Genomic DNA, 19275 nt, shown 5'->3' on the forward strand with positions numbered 1-19275 from the left:
GGTTTCGTCTTCGATGTAGATATTGTAGTATCCTTTTTGAGAAGAATTAATGTGTCATACCTGTCCAAATTAGTCTGTACCGTGTGCAAACGCAATACTGTTCCCTCTGGCTCATTAAACGCCGGCCAGTGATTGAAGGTGCAGGCGGTTATTATGTTGTCAAATAAGAACAGGATACCAACTAGAGGGACGAGAATAAAAAGTCCTGGAGTTCTGATCTAGTCTGATCTCATGTACGACAAGAGCAGTACAACATGCTCTCGGTGTGGCCTGTCGTAGATTTAGAATGTATTCGCACCACTTTTTAAACTACTTCACTTACGTGATGGTGAGTGTTGCGTTTTACGGAATTGAAAGCGCAAAGTCAAAGAGTTGAGTAATCTGAAAATACGAAGGAAACCACTACTCGGAGCTTGCGCTTGCTTTCAAAGTTACTCGTCTTGCTCTGGCAAACATGAGTTACCGAAGCGCTTCCTCTCTGAGCTCTCGGAAAGCAACAATGTCTTTGCAAATCGAGCCTTAATCTTGTCATAGCCCTCAACCCATGGCGACAGATATAGGCCATTATTGTATTTAAATAAGTCACGATTGTAAGTAGCATGGGTTTGAACGAACTTGGCATCGAAAAAGAAGGAGGCTTGCTGTGATTGTAGACGTTCTCAGAGCTCCGCAAGGCGAGTGAAGGCAACGGCCCCACCTTTCCACCCTCACCTGCCACGCTCGGTGAGGCCAAATTCCGGCTCGGAAAAACACCAGCTTCCAGCTACCTGTCTCCCCCAGAGCCCGCCTTCACTTTTCATCATCCACCACCCAAACCGCCCTGGCCCACGATCGCGACAAGCTACTCCCCTCCACCCATCTCGACCTAAATCCCCACGACAGCTCGCCCTCGACTCTCCCAAACAACCACAATCATGACGTCCACAATTGGCATTCCCATCAAGCTCCTCAACGAGGCACAGGTACCTACAACCTCGCCCCCTAATAAAGACCACGCCAGAAAGCTAACCATTCACGCGCGCAGGGCCACATCGTCACCCTCGAAATCACATCAGGTCAAACCTACCGCGGCAAGCTTCTCGAAGGTAACCCCTCCCTCCACCTTGCCATCCCCTAACTCAGTCACAGATAGCAGCCCGCTAACATCTCACCTCTCCTCAACAGCCGAAGACAACATGAACGTCCAGCTCAAAGACATCACCGTCACCGCCCGCGACGGCCGCGTCTCCCACCTCGACCAGGTCTACATCCGCGGCTCCCACGTCCGCTTCTTCATCGTCCCGGACATGCTGCGCAACGCACCCATGTTCCGCTCCCGCAACGTCCGTGGCCGCGGTGTCGGTATGGCGCGTGGTCGCGCGACCGTGAGCAGGGCGAGGGCCAGCGGGCGCGGAGGACGCTAGGATCGGAATCCGCATTCGCAGGATGCCTCTTCGACTCGGCCTTGAAGAAATATAGACCGCCCGCGATATGGACTTTTGCGCGTGGGAGAGAGAGTGGAAGAGAGCAAGAAGACACCAAAGGGGAAGACTTTCGAGACGAGACACAGCGCGCATTTTTCCTTTCATGACGGACGCTACTCTTCCGTCTATTGAAGAGCCGGAGGAAAGGTCGGGTGAGGGGACTTTGGATTCTCACTCCAGGGGAACCCGGAGGCTGTTCAGCATCGTCCTTCGGGTACAAAAAAGTTCCAGGCGTTTTAAAGGGGTTTTGAAGGTTTCACGGGGGAAAGTCCCCGAGTATAGCAAATGCGGATACCAGCCGAGGGAGGGCCAGGGAAACACATGGGAACAGTGCGAGGCACGATACTTGAGGCCTGATTTCTCCCCGAGGAGAACAATACCCGGGCAGTCTGAGGATGTCACTGGTCGGCCAGCATGTGGGAAATGACGGTCGCTAGGGTAGGCCTCACTCTTTCTCTAATCTTGAAGAGCCAGCCGTCATCCAACCCTCAGCTGACACAGAAAGCTAGGTGCCACAGCCAAAGATACCGCAGCAATAGAATGCAAACGCCCCTCTCGGCGCCCAATTTCTCGTGTCTTTTTGTCTGGTATCGGAACTTCGTGCGTGCATGTGCATGTCTATCATGGACATTGTGTTTATACATTATACAGATGATGATACAAACCTCGTGACATGCAAACCCCTCCCTCTTGCTCATATCACTTCTACTTCAACCGCTTAAGCGCATCCTCGGCCTTCTCAACAAGCTCCTTGGCCCTGCGAAGCTCCTCCGCGCCCTCAACAGCAGCCCCTTCCCTTGACCCATCAAGCGTATCCGCAACGCTCTGCTCGACACCCCGTACCGCCTTGCGCCCTTCCTCCCGCACCTCGCCCTCCCAGTACGTCCGCGCCGTCTCCCACTTGGTCTGCAACCTGCGCAGGCTCCACATCACGCCCAGCGCCGCGACGGCGCCGGCCTCATAGATGGAGGAAGCGTACTGCGATACGTAAAGCAGACCCGCAAGCGCCGTCGTCAAGGCCGAGGTGCTCGAGGCCTGGAGGACGAGCTTCTGCGCGAGGGCCTGTAGTGCGGGAACGGTTTCCTCGTGGAGGTAGCGGCGCGTGAAGGCGATGTGTGTCGGCCATTTGGGCTTCTGCGTCACGGCCTTGGCGACGGTGCTGCTCTCGGGCAGGGATTTCTGAAGTTCGGATGTCGGCTGCGCGTACACCGGTGGTTCAGTGGTGGTCGAAGCGACGCCGGACTCGGCGATGCGGCCGGCCAGGTACACCAGCTCCCTCTCTGCGCCGGGGAGGAAGCGCTGGCTGAGCATGTCGGTCGTGAGGACGCCCACGTCGTCGACTCGCCAGAAGAGCTTCCACCAGCCCAGCTTGCGCCATCTCGTGCCCGCGAACGCGAGGTCGAGCTGCTGCTGGAGCTCCTCGTGCGCGAACTGGGACCACTGCGCCAGTCTCTCGTTCATGACGGTTAGCCCGGATGACGCGGCCTCCGTGGACAGGCGTCCTGAAAGCAAGCGCGATTCCTCGGCTTCAATCTCTGCGAGGGCGTTGCGGAGTAGTGAGGCGACCAGGAGACGAACTGCTGGCTTGGTAGCCTGGCCCTCGTCCATCTGCACGCCTGTCTTGAGCCATTGAATAAGGACAGGCACATTACTCTTGTACCATGCCCTCTCATACTCCATAGCATTGGCAATATTCTGGCGAATAAGATCAAGTCCCTTGCTGCCCACCGACACATCAATCGGCTGGAACGTGACGCCCGCCTCCTTCTCCACAGAATACTCTGGCAAGTTGACAGCACCAAAGACGGTATCACGATACTCGGCCAACGGCAGGGCCGCAACCAAAGCAGCGCCCATAACGCCCCCAGAAACAACCAAAGCCTTGTGCACTGGCGTCGTAATAGGCGTGTACCGCCCCGTGTTGGACGGGATATCCACCGTCGGCACAAGAACAGCCTCCTCAACATCCTGCACCGCCTTCTCGCCCGGTCCCGGGACAGAACTAAAGGGGTTCACCTCCATAAGCAAAAGCTCAACCCCGTGTCCATTCAACGCAGGCGACGACACATCGAGCTCGTGCAGCAGATTCGTCTTTGATATCGTCACGCGCGGCGCGGCCTCCGCGGCGTTATGCTCCTGCCCGATGCGCACCACGAGCGGGTGCGACGGGTCATGCTGCGCTAATTCCCTTTCCCACTCCGCCTCGTCGCCCAGGGGATCCGCGAGAAGTAATCGGAGAAGGTCCTTTGCCGCCTTGCCCTGCTCCGCGCTGCCGTTGGCGAGGGAGAGAATTGCGATGCGGATCGACTCCTGGCCTGGATCCTGGCGCAGGCCCTGGAGCGCGAGCTGTAGGCGGGAGAGGTTCACATGGTTGACGGCATGTTTTTGAAGCTCTAGGAGGGTGTCGATGAGTTCTTGCCTCGGGTTCTCGGGTGCGATGGTCTCTTGTGGCGGTAGTGATGCTGTCGACTCGGTGAACTGGAAGCGGCGTTGTCTCAACGCCTTTCTTGCTTGATTGCGGCTGTTGGTGGTGGCATTGGTTCTCGTCGTAGGCCGCGAGGGTGCGGAAAGCGAGCAGAACAGGCATACTGCGCGCGAAGGGATCGCGGTATTCTGCTTTGCGGCCGTCAGGGAAGAGGCGGCGCGGCCTGCGATTGGCCTCAATGGGATTCGTGGAGGCATCGTAGAGGGGCAGCAAGAGAGGAGGGGAGTGTGTGTCCCGTCTCTTGCTTTCCTGGGTACGACGGAACGAAAGGAGTGAACCGTCGAGAATTGGATTCGTGGTTGAATGATGTCGGCTGGGCAGACGGGTGGACAGAGCTCCCAAAAAATGCTCGGTGAACCCGACCCAAGCTCCGATCCATGTACAGCCGTCGGGCTAAACTTCGGAGAACCACTGGAGCAGGGAAGTTTCCCCCCCACCCCCGCCAATCTGCCACCACTATGACCACCACTAACCGACCCGGAGGTCCCAACTGTTCACTTCCGTGCTGTGTAAGTCACCGGAGATATCAACCCGACAACCATCTTGATCCCTGGCCTTCCCTCGATCATTGCCTACAAACCTCGCATCTCTCCCCATCCTTCTTCAGCTCTCTGCGACTCTAAACCTCTCGATCCGAGTCAACCCGAGACACGCAACACCGCGCTAGCCATGGCCCAATCCACCGCCCACCGCCGGCTCCTCCAAGAGTACCGCGCCCTGACAAACAACCCCCCAGAAGGCATCACCGCCGGCCCCGTATCCGAAGATGACCTTCTTCACTGGGAGGCCCTGATCCAAGGCCCCGAGGGAACACCCTTCGAAGGCGGCGTCTTCCCCGCCGAGCTCAAGTTCCCCAAGGACTACCCTCTCGCCCCACCGACCATGAAGTTCCTCGTCGACATGTGGCATCCGAATAGTACAGTCTCCTATTGCGCACCCCTGATATGGACCTAATAGAAAAGTGAAAGGCATTGCTAACCACAAACCCAGTCTACCCAAGCGGCCTAGTCTGCATCTCCATCCTCCACCCCCCAGGCGACGACCCAAACCACTACGAACACGCCTCGGAGCGCTGGTCCCCGATCCAGTCGGTCGAAAAGATCCTCATCTCCGTCATGAGCATGCTCGCCGAGCCAAACGACGAGAGCCCTGCCAACGTCGAGGCTGCAAAGATGTGGCGCGAGCGGAGGACGGAATACGAGCAAAAGGTTCGCGACGGCGTCCGGCGGTCGCTGGGTCTGTGATGTGGCAGGTCTTCCTTCTGGCGAGAACACATAAATACCTTATCCATAGAATACCACTCGGCGGACTACTTTAGTAGAGAGAGAGATTTGAAGGATCAACGTAGGCAGACATAAGAGGGTGCGGTCGACACTACAAGCATAGCACGGCGTTTGGGGAATCAATCAAACATGGCTTCGAATATTCACTTCCTTCGTCAATGCTTGCTTGCCCGCTTGCATTCGGGATAAATGCCCCCAGCTTTCCTGCCGTGCTTGCAGTACTAAATCCGCTCTTTCACACGTCTAAGCCCTCTCTTCCATGCAGCCCCTAAAGTATTTACAATCCGTTCTCGGACTTGAACTTATCCCAACTCTCATTCAACGTCGCAAAGACCGTAGCAGCGATAAGTCTCACCTCCGTGCTAGCGTCTTGCGGAAGCTACACATTGTTAGCGCAGGCCCATAGTCACCAAGTAAATCAAAAATAACGTACCTTATCGGGATGACACTTAGCAATGGCCTTCATGTAGTGAATTTTCACCTTGTTGGCCATGACAAGCTCGTGCAGCCCAACCTTCTTCCATCCGCTGTTTTCCCAGAGAACCGAGTCCAAGCTACCGATGAGAGCACGCAGGTTATCTCTCTTTCCATCTCTCCATGCCGCAATCTTGGCGTCAACCTTCTCCGACAGCGCAAATTTCTCATCGTCTTCTTGCGCCGCTGCTTGATTCTGCTTGCGCAAGCGCTCCACGGCTTCCATGTTCTTAGCAGAAGCTGCTACAGGGCGTGACCGAGCAGGAGCAGTAGCGGCTGGTCGAGGCTTAGGCTTGGGCTTGGGAGCCAGGGCTGACTGGCATCTTTGTCGGCCAGAGATAGCGGTAGGACCGCCGACGCCGTTCTTCACGCAGGTTGACCAGACGGCGTGGGCATCACCCCATCGCTCCATCTGTTCGAGGGCCTCGGCCTTGCGGCTTAATGCCTTGCCGTACAGATCCCGCATGTCGCGATTCTCCTGGGTGCCGGTGTCGCCCACAACAGACACCTGCTCGCCTTGACCTCCACCAGGACCAATGATCTTGAGTGCAGCATCAGCGTCTTCAACAGCACGCTTGGGTTCGCCGTTCTTCAACGATGTCAACGCGCGGTTTGTGAGGATAACAATCGCAAGAGGATGCGAAGATGGCACAGCAGATAGTGATGACGTATAAGATGAATGAGCTGCGCCGTAATCTCCTCTCTTGAAGTGAGCAGTTCCATCGAGACGGTGTTTTGTTGACTGTTGTACCGCCGCAGGTGTAATGGGTGGGATTTGACGAGCGGGACGAGGGGCTGGCTTGGGAGATGGAGGTCTTGCAGGCCGCGAGGCTTGAGAGGGCTGGACGGGTCGTGATGGCTGCGATGATTGAGCCGGGCGATGAGGGAGTGACTGCGAGGGCTTCGGAGCTTGTGAACCGAAAAGCAGGTCCGGGTCCTCCTGCTGGGACGCAGGCGCTTCCGGCTGAGGTGTCGCCTTCTTCCTCCTAGCAGGGCTGACATACGAAGCCGCGCTGTCGTCCGCCATTGCCAGCTTGCTTGCGCGACTTCTTGAATCCGGTATTGCTGGGCCGCTCTGCTGCTGCCATCTGGGTACCGGAGTGCCTCTGCCGCTTGACGGGGCCGATACCGCAGGAGACTGGTCTCTTGGGGATGCTGTCCGGCGAGGGGCCTCTGGTCTCGAAGACTGCGACGATTGCCCGGCTTTTCTTTGCGGTCGACCGCCAGACTCCAGCATCATAGCCTCGTCTGTAGCCTCGGCCACCCGCCGCTCAGGCTGAGCACGATCAGCTTGTGATGAGCGCATCCATTTCGGCTGGCTAGGGTCGCCCTCGGATTGGTTAAAGTCTGCTACTGCAGCCGCGACCTGCTTCTTGCTAGTCTTCCAGAGAGAGTTGGCTGTTTTGAAAAGGCTATTTCCCATAGCCGCCGCAGTCTTTGAGAAGTCAGCTTCACCGGCAGGGGATCTGGTATCAGCCCGTCTTTGGCTATCCTGTCTGCCACCATCATCTCGTCCTCTCCTTGAAGCAGCGGCTGGATCCTTTCCTTGAGCCTTCGCCTTGGCTTGTCGGTGAGCATCGTCCAAAAGCCAGTTGGCCGCTGCTTGCACATTCAACCCCGCACCACTCTCTGTCAGACCCCTTCGAGCGTTTTCAGGGGTGAAGCCGTAATCGACGAGCTGCGCGACAGCCTTGTCAAATTCGGCCATCTCGCCCCTGGGAGCTGGCTGCCGTTCATCATCTGAGCTGGAGTCAGATGCCTCAATGGGTTTTCCGGGCTCAGGCCCCTTGGGCTGTGGGGTGGGTTGCTTGCGCCGAACTTCTTCGACCGGACGGGCTAGGTCTCCGAGGAAGTCGTCATCATCATCGTTCGTCGATGGGGGTGCTGGAGATGCGGCCTTGGGCTTCAGCTGGTTCAGACCAAACGGATCGTCGTCGTCCCCAAAGCCGCCATTGGCAGGGGCAGGCGCCTGATTCCATGCGGTTGGGTTGCTGAGGTCCAAGCCAGGGGCGATCGCAGGCGAGAGGCTCTTCTGAGGAGGCGGAGGGTAGTGGCTAGCATTGTCGACCTTGGTCTCAGAGTTGAACGCCGCGAAGAGGTCGTCATCATCACTGGCCTTATTGCCCGTAGAAGAGCCAGGGGACAGTATGCCAGGGGACGTCGTCCTCGACACTGAGCCCGATCCCAGCGTATCCAAGAAACCACCGCCAAATTGCGCCTGCGCTTGTTTCTTCCTCTCCTCCTCCTTCTTCCTCTTCTCAGCCTCGAGTCGCTGCTGCTGTTCCAGCAAGGTGAGTTTCGATGTCGGTTTCGCAGCCCCAGCACCACCAAAGCTCATCAAGTTGCTGAAACTATCGGCTGGCGGCTTCGCGGGTGGAGGTTTCGCAGCCACGGCTCCTGATCCTTGGGCGGACAGAGGCGTGTTACGGCCAGAGGGAAAGGGGGATGGCGTTGAGTTGGCCGGTCGCATGGAGCCGAAGTAGTTGGCGCCCGAGGGGTTCATCGGCGGCGGCTTGTTGTTCGTCGTGTTGGTCGACGACGACCAATTCAATCCCGAGAGATCATCCATCTTTAAAACTTGGTGAAGGTCAAGGTGTAAACTTCATTTCATGAGCTTCGTGAGGTCGTGAGGGCATTGAAGGTGGCTCAATGCATCGTTTTCGGCTGCTTGTTGACTTTCGAATGCCACTTGTTCCTGCCTCGGGCTTCGTTGATTGCGTGCGGTGTCGTGTGCACGTAAGGTGGCATGTGGGACAGGCGTGGCTGAAGCTGAGGTCGATTTGGCTAGTGACTGCCGACTGCGCCACATGGGGCGGAGTGAGGAGACACATCGGCGTTAAGAGTTAGGTGCCATTCAGAGTGCACGACCCAGCAGATTAGATTTCACGGGTGGCGCCGAAAGCGAAGATAGGGGTAAACAAATGTGCCGCGTTTGGGATGATCGCTGCTGTCACTTTGAGATTGTGGCATAAACCCAATTGCTACTTACTAAGTTACTGCTCACTCCGTCCGCCCATTTCGATGAGCTCCTTGGCCTTGGCCAAAGTCACAAGCTTCGGCTGCATGAAATGAACTCCACACAGCTTCGGAACCCAAGCCACATCGAACACTGCGCCGAATTCCAGTTGCTGGCGAATTCCAGCAAGCGATTGTTTGCACATTCCTGCGAGTCGCATCTCGAACTCCCCGGGATCAACATGCCTTGGGCGAAGTTCAACTGGCAAGTGATGGTGGCCGTGTTTCCGACACTCTTCATTCCCGGCGCTGTCTTCTGTGGTTCATATCCCCAGCTTCCAAATGACGTTCTAGCAAGTCTACCACTGGCACCAGGCCTACGGCTTCATCAACTACCGCGATATTTGCTGAGAAACGGAGCCCCGGATCGGATTAACTCCATTGACAAGTACGTCATTACCTCTGGGATGAATAGCGAGGGTCGTGGTCAAGGGATAGGAGCGCATCTCAATCACTTCGAAACCCCCGGCTGACGGGTCTACTACCGCGGCTGTTCGGCCGATAGTCCCGCCCAATATCTGGGTCTTGAGTAGGATTCGGGTCCCTGAGATTTGTGCCCCTGATTGTTCGGATGGAAATCACTGTCTTACGTGTCGTCGATTTGCTGATGGCTCCATCCCATTGTCTCTTAATTCCTAAGGAGCTGGGAGCACAGGAAGGGAGCATTCCTTCACTGGAACGAGCCATGAGAAACTTTGCGGGGTATGTCTTTTTCTAGGGTCATGAAAGGGCAGACGTGACTTGTTGGACGATCTAATGGTCGGTCCGAAAAGCGAATAGAGGCAAACGACAAGAACAAAGATATGGATAGTGTGGCATACGGAGTGAGGTCCGCACCAGAGGACCACAGTTCACGTCTCCAAGCTTATGCGTTTCCGAATTGCAAGCATCAATGAGTTGCTTGCCTACGTAGTATGGTTGTTCTCTGGTCAATCTGTGGATGCAACTACTGTTTCCTCGCTTGGAGAAACAATGAGAGTAAGCTTAAGAATTGACTCCTGGAGACAGGCAGACAAATCTCTCGCGTTTGAAGGGCAGCGCAAAAGTCGGAAGTTTCTGGGAGTGTGGTGCAACGCACCGCAAATCATTGGGACGACAAGCCTTGGCTGTTGGTGCCGTACTCTAGAAGTTCAGGTGATTGGCGCACCGCCTCAATCGGTCAAGGTGCTGAAACTCGCTGCATGTGTCGCGGCCTGGGATCTTCCCTGGAAGTGGTGATCAGGGGAAGAAGATCTCGAGAAGGCTGAGCTGAGCTGAGCTGGTGGTGTACGCAGTATTCGCACGGTGTGCTAGCTAGTGCATCCGTACGGCGGTGGCGACGGTAAAACCGTCGTGGATCAGAGGAGCTTCTTCCAACATCATTGCCACATGCCAGTGTGCTTCCTCAGTTCGGACTACAGATATGTGGCTCTTCCACAATGTCGTCACCCAGAAATTCATAATACGAGGATGAAGAGCTGGAGATGCCGATGAGCGCTGATTATGGGCGACTTTATTTTGGTTCGGAGCTGAGTCGCGAGGCGCTGCTCGGTTTGCTGAGCGGGCCGTGTCCATGCCAATCTGAAGATCTGGCAAACGGACCCTTGCTTTGGGTTATGACGATAATCTCAAGCTTGACTCGTAATTGATCAGCGAGAAGAGCATATAATTTGCGATGAAAGGCCCGTCGGGAGCTGAACAGAAGGTCGCACATGGCGAGACATGCTGTTCGTATTAGCAAGTGCGCCGCTCATCAGACGAGGAATAACAGTGTTGTTCGGGCACTATTTCTTCTTGGTGATAGGGATAAAGGCCGCCTGGCGATCACCCGAAGACTGCCGGCCGTTGAAGCGGAAGAAGGAAGCAAAAAAGCGCCAGTGTCATCTTGACATGGCTGAAATGTTTGCATCTGCCTCGTGCGATTAACGCCAGGCTTGAACAGCCACCGAGGGGGGACAACGCGCTGTCGCACGAGGGTGCCAAGTGGCGACCGTTGCCTCGAGTAAAATGAGACAGGCAGTTGTGTGTGTCTCTGGATTAGGGTCCGGCCCAAGGATGTCGTGCGAAGGAGGGGGGGTTCAAATCTCGTGATGGAATTGTTTCCTTCTCGATGTTCGCTGCCAAGAAAGAAGGTGAAGGCTCAGCCAAGTGCCTGTAGTGCGAGGACTCATTTTGACTGCTGTGTCTGCATGTTAGTATTCGTACATTGGCACCTCATCACTGGGAAATGGCGCGAGGCTCAGCCGCACGAGGTATGTTTGTGGGCGCTGAGCAGCAGCGGAGCGTTGGTCTTTCCGGGATCCATGTGAGGATGCATGTGTCGCCCTACAAATAATCTCCTTGGATCGCCAGAATATTCGCGGGGTTTGTTCTCTTGTTCCTGGCGCACAGAGAGCATGGTGGCCGGTCATCCCGATGACAGCTGAGCCAACTTCCAAGCGGGTACGAATATCCGTAAGGTAGCGAGGGTTTGCTCGGTACCACGGCCGAATGACAAGGAGAAGAATAGCAATCTCGTGGTTTCATCGTTTCTAGCATCTACGCGGCGCAAATTTGCCGCAAAAATGGGCATGATTGCTTCGTGAACCGTGATTGCTTCTTTCGTCTGCGCACCTTTACGCAACAATGGAACCAGATTCCAGAGCTTACTGCGCATGCGTAGAGGTGCAGAGGTCTGGCGCAGCTATCCTGCCGTGGCTGCCGTGGATTGATCCCGATATCCATATTAAAGATGAGCCAGCAGATTGTAGGGCGAAGATGATCCGGGGTCGGGTGGCCGGAGGATGGATGATAGGTTGAAAGAGGCAAAGACAAAGCGTCCGTTGCGGCGCCGGTGTGTTATCCCCTGGTTCAAATTGAGATGTCGCTCTCTGTGGACGTTGATTGTGACTTCCTCGTCGGAGCCGGCGCCTGCTGGGAATTTTGGCTTCCAGAGGGACTTTACTGCATTAGGCGGGCAGCTTGCAGATGCCTGACGTTAGCGCAGATCCCAGCCGCCCGTTCGGCCCCATCTGACCTTCTGGTCTGGCGGCGGACACCATTTCCATTGGTCAAAAATGTCAAGAGCTGTCAGGGGGAAAAGGAGCGTGATTGGCTCTTGCATTGTTCCATGCAATTGGATTCCACCCGGGTGGAGTACGTACCTAAAGTGAGATCTCCTCCTGCCCCTCTCTCGACCCCGTTCCTGCCTTCCCCCGAAGTACCTTTCAAAAGGGGGCAAGAGGGACGCACAACCAACGGCTCAAGTACCCAAGTTCCTTCCCAAGTAAGGCAAAGTACCATACATGGGGTTTACCCATACTGTGCTGCTCCTTCCATTATGCGCTGGTATGGAAGCTACAAGACCAGGGGAAGGAATGGAACGAACGGAGTAACGGCAGTGATAGCCAGTCACAGTTGGTGTGTTCGTCCCTCCTTCTCAAGTAAGGCAGGTTTCGTTCTCTTCCTCCTTCCCTCCCCCCACACCGGGACAGGAGCATCCCGTCACACCGTGTCATTGGCTGCAGATCCTCAGACGAAAGAAAGAAGGGGCTCTGGGATTCTTGCCCTGGGGAATCGAGGTGTCTCTTCTTTTGGCTTGACATTTTCTTCTTGTCCATCTAAAAGACTCCAGTTCATCATCTCCATTTTCTACTCCATACGACCACTCGGCTTCGGATCCATCTGTGATCATCTGCAATGCGGATATTTGGTTGCTCCTTTGGGTCGTTACTCAAGTGGCCCCCAATTTGCCCATGCCCAGCACGGTGGCTGCGGTTGTGGATGCAACCGCCGGTACCTGCATATCGCGTTTGTCAATCTGGAGCCATTCGCGGTATTTCCATGATTATCTTAGTTACCTTACTCCGTACGGCACATGTACTGATCAAAAGTAGTGTAATTCTGCAGGCTACGCCGGTACACCCCGAGCTATCGCATCACACCGTCCTTCACATCTCCCGCCAAACCGTTGGTGCTAAATGCTTGGTGCCATGCACGATGCGCAACGATGCAGCCGTAACCCGAACGTGGACTGGCCAAACAGCCTGCAATGTGGTGTCATCGCCGTGATCCTCCATTTCGGCTGGCTCGTAAGGCCAGCGATACAAACGTGAAGCAGCCACAAGTTTCCTACAGCAGTGTCTGACCAGCTTGCGCCGCTGCGCCGCCAGCACCGGCTGCCCGACACATCGAAATGCATCGCAGCGGCGCATCGCACGGCGCAGCATGATCAACATCCCCCATCCGCGCTTCGTCATCGCACCTCTCCGCTGGGTCTCTCACAGTCATAACTCATCTCGTCCCATGCTCAGCAACCCAATTCCATCTCGCAGACTCGCACTGGCATTGCCGGCCATCCTCGCATTTAGTCTAACCCAGTGCTGCAATGGTCCATCTGCAATGTCCGTACCCATATGGGTCGGTCTCCTCTTCTGCGATGGATCCAAGGCTGCCGCTTCGCCTCTCTGTTCTGGTCATTGCTTCATGCTTCTTTTACGCTATAGTCTGTCGTTGTATAGACTATAGAGTAGAGTACAAGAAATTTCGCCTTTTCGCCTCTCGCTTCTCGTATACCCTCGACTCCTGCGTCCGCCGTCGTCTGGAGTACAGCAGAAAGGCGTCGTGGTTGGCTCCACGGAGTCAAGCATCAAGCATTGGATGATATGCAAAGGGGGCAAGGCCGCGAGGGGCCAAGCGGCAAGCGGCAAGCCTTCAGGTACCTTTTCCTGTGGTAGCCAAACGTCGAGGGGTACAAGCCACCTCCCACACCATCGGTACATTCGCCATGTACCCAGCCTGCCCACGTCACACGGCCAGCAGGATCCTGGTCGCGTCGCGCTGGCCCGGCCCCTTGAAGCAGTGCCTTAATCTATTCCAACCCACATCCAGAGCGATCCCGACCACACACACTGTTCGCCCGACCACTGCCCTGGGGCATATCGCCGTTCCATGCTGGAAGGATTGAGGGCACATACGGAGTACCTTACCACCCTACCTAGGCTGGCCGCCAGAGCCCTGGTTCAATCGTTCAGTGGTTGCGTCGCAGGGTCGTAGCGTCGCAGTGGCTGCACCTCGGAGACAGGAGGCGGCTGTCGTCCGCTGTCACTAACACAATCTCGAGCCAAGAAGGAGAGTTTCAAGAGACCCCTCAATCAGAGGCCAGAGAAGCAACGACGCTTACCCACCAGAAGCCCGGTCATGAGGTCCACGACTCCTTTGTAGCGGCAGTCAGTGCCCTCGTTTGGTCTGAGCATTGGCGCAATGAACAGATGAATTCTAAGGTAGGAACCACCAGACGAACACCTGTTACTGGCATTTGCAGGCGCAGCGTTGCTCAATCCCAGACCCCTGATAGTGAGGGCGAGAGATAGAGAAAGGTGTACTATGTATGTTATCAAGGAGAACGGGAAGAGAATGCGCCATTTCTTCTCGTGACCCCATGCTCCCCCATTTCCTTTGCCTTTGCTTGGCTATCCTCGTCGGAAGGTAGAACCAAACCAAACGGGGCTAAGAGCGAGGAGAGAACAACTTGAGCAAGCGCTCCATCTCATCTCATCTGTAAGAAGTCACTGCCCGCTTCCCCCATTTGTTCGCTCGTTCCCCCCGGTGGCCAAGAACGGGGATCAATGGAGATGAGCCATGGCATGGTGGTGCCTGCTTTTCAAAGTAACCTACGCAGTACGGATAGTGACTACTGCGTAGCGTCCAAATGAGAGTGCAAGAGGAATAGGAAGACCTGAACAAGGCGAAAGGGGAGTGGAAGAAGTTGCCGTAAACTGCACAGCAAAAAGGGCTCCAGCAAGTTAGCAACCTCGTTCGGCATCCCATCCCTCGACCCCTGTCTTGCGCCCCCCGTTCACCCTTCCCACCCCCCTTGAGAGTTCCCGCCTTGCATCCCACCACCAGAAATGCCATATCCTCTAGCCATGTCTCTCACTCCACCTGCCCACCCGTTTCCTTCTCTTTAGATGCCCTTTTTCTGCATCACCTTCATTCCAGTGTTCACCCTCTTGTCCCCTCGTTTCTCCCCCTCCTTTCGTCACCTACACGGGGTCTTTCGACTGTCACTCTCTCAAATCACGCTCACTCTCAACGCTCGCTCTCTCGCATTTGTGGCCTCGCCCTTCTTCTTAGGGTCGTCGCACTCAGCCATTCCTTTTTCTGTTTTTTAAACCTTGACAAAAAAAAAATCCACAAGCTGCGGATTACGCTCCTTTTCTTGGCTTTCCTGCTACTCGTAGTCAGGACTAACCAGCACATTCATTTCTCTTGGACCCCGTTTGGTGTGTGTGTTGATCGCATTTGTTTCTCGCCTCGAACTTTCGGGCAAACTCATAGGAGGATCGACAAGACGAAAAGCCGAATTCGCCAACTTCTGGTATCATCGTAACGGTTTTCCAACCTCCCGCTTCCTCGCAACAAGACCTTCCGACTAGCGTCTTTACGACATCGTCTTACACCGCGCATCGCCTCGTAACCACCTCGCGTGTCGATCTTTCGACGCCAACACGAATAGATCAATCAACTTGTCGTAGTAGAAACGTACTCTGTGACGATATAAGAAAAGGAATCAGCAATTTCGTCGCCAAATTCGCCAACCTGACTCACGGAGATCTGTCTACGCCGTAGAAACGCACTCACTCAACACATCCCGAACCTGAACTCTGCCGGTGGTGCTGGACATCGACGACGGAATATCGTAGGATCTCTGTGTTGTAGCAGCCTCGAATCAGCATTGCTAAGGACCAACCCCGAAGTCTCTTAGACATTGCCGAGCCCGGTCGAAAAACATCGCCAACTCTCTCACCGAGCCACCGCCGAAGCCTCCACCATTGAAATCCGTCACGTGTCCAGGAAACCAACTCCCAGCCACTGGAAAGCGCAAAAGCTGACGGAAGAAAATCACCTGGAAAGATCAAACTTTTTGTCGTCATTCCGAACAGATTTGCAGGACCCTTTTGTCTCTAACATCTGACCCTGATTTCATTGTTGAAGAGTCCAAAAGAAGAAGCCACAGGGTGAGTCGGGTTACACCTGCTCCTTCCTTCCCTCCTTCCATCACCAACTTCACCGACGACCCAATCAGCGCCTCGCTTAACCCATCGCACCTTCCCTTCACTTTCTGTTGCTTCCTGCCTTGCTCCTTCCTCGGTGAATAGCAGCCGGGCCTCCATATCACCCACGCGTCGCATCTCTTCTCTGCCTGAGAAACTTCCTCACCCACGAAACACAACACACCACACCGCACTACACCTCGACAGAAAACTCACAAATATCGTTTGCGCAAAGCTGACCTTCTCAAAGATCTCTCATTCTCCAGCCTTCCTTCAAGAATCCAACTGGGCTTGGACTTTCTTCAGATCTTTTTCAAGACCAGCAAACGGACTTGTCTTTCAGTCGAATTTTCCTACTTTGATACCCATTCAACCCTTGTATCACCTTATCTCACCTCGCCCTTCACATCTCATCACCACAACCTTCCCCTCGACAATACTCATCAATCGCCACGATGAAGTTGTCCAACACCCAGGCTCTGGCTCTTGTCAGCGCCCTCATCAACAGCGCCGAGGCTTTCTGGCGCATGGAGTGCCCTGGCCGCGTTGGCCTTGCTCGTGTCGACCCTCTCATGTCCTTTGGTGGCGCCGCTCCTCACGTTCACGCTATTCACGGTTCTGGCGGTAAGTTTAATGAATCCTTCTGATATTTGAACTATGCACCTGCCTTCTTGTCACCACAGCATCGCTATTATTTTATTTTCATGGGTCGCTTACTCCAGAATCAGGCATCTCTCCTACCGCTGACTTTGGCGACCTTACCGCCAGCGACTGCACTTCCTGCCGTGTCAAGCAGGACAAGTCGGCCTACTGGCACCCGGCCCTGTACTTCCAGGACTCTGCCACTGGAGAGTTTGAGCTTGTTGATCAAGTTGGAGGATTGCTTGCGTAAGTCTCTCATTGCTCTCGAAGCAGCAAACAAAGTACTTGATACTGACTGCACCAGGTACTACCTTCTTAATGGAAAGGATATCAAGGCATTCCCCCCTGGCTTCCGCATGATTGCTGGCGACACCAACCGCCGCAACTACACTGCTGGAGACCCTTCCAAGCCTGACCCCCAGAAGTCCGAGTGGGCTATCCTCGGCCAGACTGACCAGTCTGTTCTTCGTCAGCGTGCCATTGGCTTCAACTGCCTCAACTATGGCCGTGACCCCGAGGGCACCCTCTACCGTCACTTCCTTCCCGACAAGACTTATCTCGATGCCAACTGCGCTAATGGCGTTCGGTTCGAGATGATGTTCCCTTCGTGCTGGAACGGAAAGGACGTCGACTCCACTGATCACAAGTCTCACATGGCCTACCCTGACCTTGTCATTGATGGTACCTGCCCTGATGGATTCGAGACCTCGACCCCCAACCTTCTGTACGAGGTCATCTGGAACACCTACGCCTTCAAGGACCGCTCTGGCCGCTTCGTCATTGCCAACGGTGATACTCAGGGATATGGATACCACGCCGACTTCATTTCCGGTTGGGATGAGGACTTCCTCCAGTCTGCCGTCGACACCTGCACCAACCTGTCCGGTCGCATCGAGGACTGCGCCGTCTTCAGTCTCCAGGACGAGGCCACTTCCAAGCAGTGCGAGATGAAGGTTCCCGATCTCGTCGCCAAGGACAACGTTACCGGCCCCGATGCCCAGCTTCCTGGAAACTGCCCCATCACCTACGCTGACGGCTCGTCCGAGGGCGGCAACGCTGACCCCGTGAGCTCCACTTCCACCATTGCGGCTCCCACCGTTCCCACTCTCACCTACAAGCCTGGCAAGACCGCTACCTCCAACCCTCTCCCCGGTGAAGTGTTCAAGGAGACTGGCAAGATTCCCTACGGCTCATCCAGCTCTGTCTCCGAGACGGTTGCTGCTGAGGCCGTGGCCACCCCTACTCCTGAGCCTACTCCCACTCCCGAGCTCACTCCCACCCCGGTCTTTGAGCCCATCACCACTTCTACTCCGGCCAGCTCCTCTGCTCCGGGTATGTCTTGCGTGTCTACTCAGACCATCACTGCGGTCAACACCGTTTCCATCATCTGCTGGGAGGAGGACATTGTCTACGTCACTGAGTACGAGGATATCACGTCTACCCTGACTGTGACTCCTACTCCGTCGGCCTCGGCTCCCGCCATGCGCGCCAAGCGTCACCTTCACCAGCACCGTCATCACCACGTCTAGGTGATGAAAACGTGTTTTCTCAATTTCTGGAGTTGAGACTCCCTCTTGTATCTGGGTGCGAAAAAAATCAGGGTTGCGGACGTCGTTGTTAAGGGACGCCACATCAGGATGTGGCGGTCTTATTCTCTCTATCCAGTGGAAAACCTACCCCATTGAGATGATTTGGCTTCCCATTGGTTCTCTCGCATCTTGCTCAAGAACATTATCGTTGTTGTCTGGACATTCTGAGCAGACGGACACTTTTTTCCTTCTTGGTGGTAGCTAGCAAGGTTCGGGCACGATATGGCCTGCGTCATGAGTTTACGGCAATCATTAGGAGGCAAATCATCAAGTTGAGTTGGTCCTTATAACGTGTTTCTTCTTTTCATGGTAGTCCGAGTGAGGCGGGCGTCGTCAGGAGGGGATTGCATTTGCATCGCATTGATTGCGTCCATGTTGTAGGCGTTGTAGGTTGATGTTTGAGAGATACCTATTCGCATTAAGGTTATTCCAACGAATCCATCCACTAGACACTTCCCTCCCGGAGCCATTGCGTGAGAAGTTATCGCCAGTCTAACACCAGGTCGCCTCTCCACTTCTATCAGTAGCATATGTGACAGAAGCCCACATCGCTTGATGTTCGGCCTTGCATGCCATTATGGTCCCACTGTTGACTGACCTCCTGATGAGTCGATGATAAAATGTCAAAAATAAAGCATAGTATAGGCTGAGAAGCAGTACGGTAGTCCATGTCTGAATATGGCCAAACCTGGCGCTGGCAGACTGAGTCAACGACATCTGAAAATGCAAAAAAAAAACAAAGAACGAACAAAATCGGAATAAAGACGAATTCATTCTTACTCCCCCTTTGCCCGGCACATTTCATAAGAACTCAGAATCCTGCCATCTATACAGTTTCTCCAGATACATTCTGGAAAAGATGCTCGTGGGCTTTATCATCACCGTTCTTTCAGTACCTAGGAAAAGATACCTTGGGAGGAGGTACCTTATTCAACACGACCCGTGGTCTAATCGGGGCGTGCCTGTCTACCATCAGCCATGTCGCCTTCCCACAGAAGGAACCACCCGACCGAGGGAAGGCGCCGACTGAATATGATGGTTAAGGTAGGAAGGAGAAGGACAACCTGGGCGCCCACCTCTCCAGGTTATAATTAAAGTATTAAACTCCTTCCTGGCAGATTGTGATGTTTTGTCTTGAGGATTTTGAAGAAGTTAGCAAGAGAACTTCAACACATCACGTCAATCGGATCAGAGGAAGGTTTTAAGTTTATCTAGCGTTCGGCGAGGAGGGTATCTCTTATGATCTCCTTGATGGACTGCATCCATAGTGGTATCAGAACGAAGTGCTCATGTCAACATTAGCTCCCATTT

At 54.8% G+C, this 19275-nt stretch overlaps 5 protein-coding genes across 5 annotated transcripts; 3 read left to right on the forward strand and 2 right to left on the reverse strand.

Annotated features, from left to right (window-relative positions):
• Positions 1 to 914: 914 nt before the first annotated feature.
• CPAR01_07943 (LSM domain-containing protein) lies at positions 915 to 1403 on the forward strand (the record flags this gene model as incomplete). Its single annotated transcript, XM_060492212.1, has 3 exons — positions 915 to 962; positions 1025 to 1085; positions 1129 to 1403. The coding sequence occupies 3 exons, from the start codon at positions 915 to 917 to the stop codon at positions 1401 to 1403; spliced, it is 384 nt and encodes a 127-aa protein (XP_060348582.1).
• Positions 1404 to 2168: 765 nt separating this feature from the next.
• On the reverse strand, positions 2169 to 4145 carry CPAR01_07944 (uncharacterized protein; the record flags this gene model as incomplete). The annotated part of the gene is made up of 1 exon (XM_060492213.1): positions 2169 to 4145. The coding sequence occupies one exon, from the start codon at positions 4143 to 4145 to the stop codon at positions 2169 to 2171; it is 1977 nt and encodes a 658-aa protein (XP_060348583.1).
• Positions 4146 to 4464: 319 nt separating this feature from the next.
• Positions 4465 to 5192, forward strand: CPAR01_07945 (ubiquitin-conjugating enzyme E2-18 kDa; the record flags this gene model as incomplete). Its single annotated transcript, XM_060492214.1, has 2 exons — positions 4465 to 4864; positions 4939 to 5192. Coding segments are annotated over 2 exons (654 nt in total), but the record flags the coding sequence as incomplete, so codon positions are not given.
• A 316-nt stretch (positions 5193 to 5508) lies between these two features.
• CPAR01_07946 (UBA/TS-N domain-containing protein) lies at positions 5509 to 8274 on the reverse strand (the record flags this gene model as incomplete). The annotated part of the gene is made up of 2 exons (XM_060492215.1): positions 5509 to 5610; positions 5665 to 8274. 2 exons carry the CDS (start codon positions 8272 to 8274, stop codon positions 5509 to 5511), a joined length of 2712 nt encoding a protein of 903 aa, XP_060348585.1.
• Positions 8275 to 16188: 7914 nt separating this feature from the next.
• On the forward strand, positions 16189 to 17904 carry CPAR01_07947 (uncharacterized protein; the record flags this gene model as incomplete). The annotated part of the gene is made up of 3 exons (XM_060492216.1): positions 16189 to 16357; positions 16462 to 16621; positions 16680 to 17904. The coding sequence occupies 3 exons, from the start codon at positions 16189 to 16191 to the stop codon at positions 17902 to 17904; spliced, it is 1554 nt and encodes a 517-aa protein (XP_060348586.1).
• Between the last annotated feature and the right edge of the window lie 1371 nt (positions 17905 to 19275).

This window comes from Colletotrichum paranaense (assembly GCF_030867605.1).
Source record: "Colletotrichum paranaense strain IMI 384185 chromosome Unknown Scaffold_6.1, whole genome shotgun sequence".
NCBI lineage: Eukaryota > Fungi > Ascomycota > Sordariomycetes > Glomerellales > Glomerellaceae > Colletotrichum > Colletotrichum paranaense.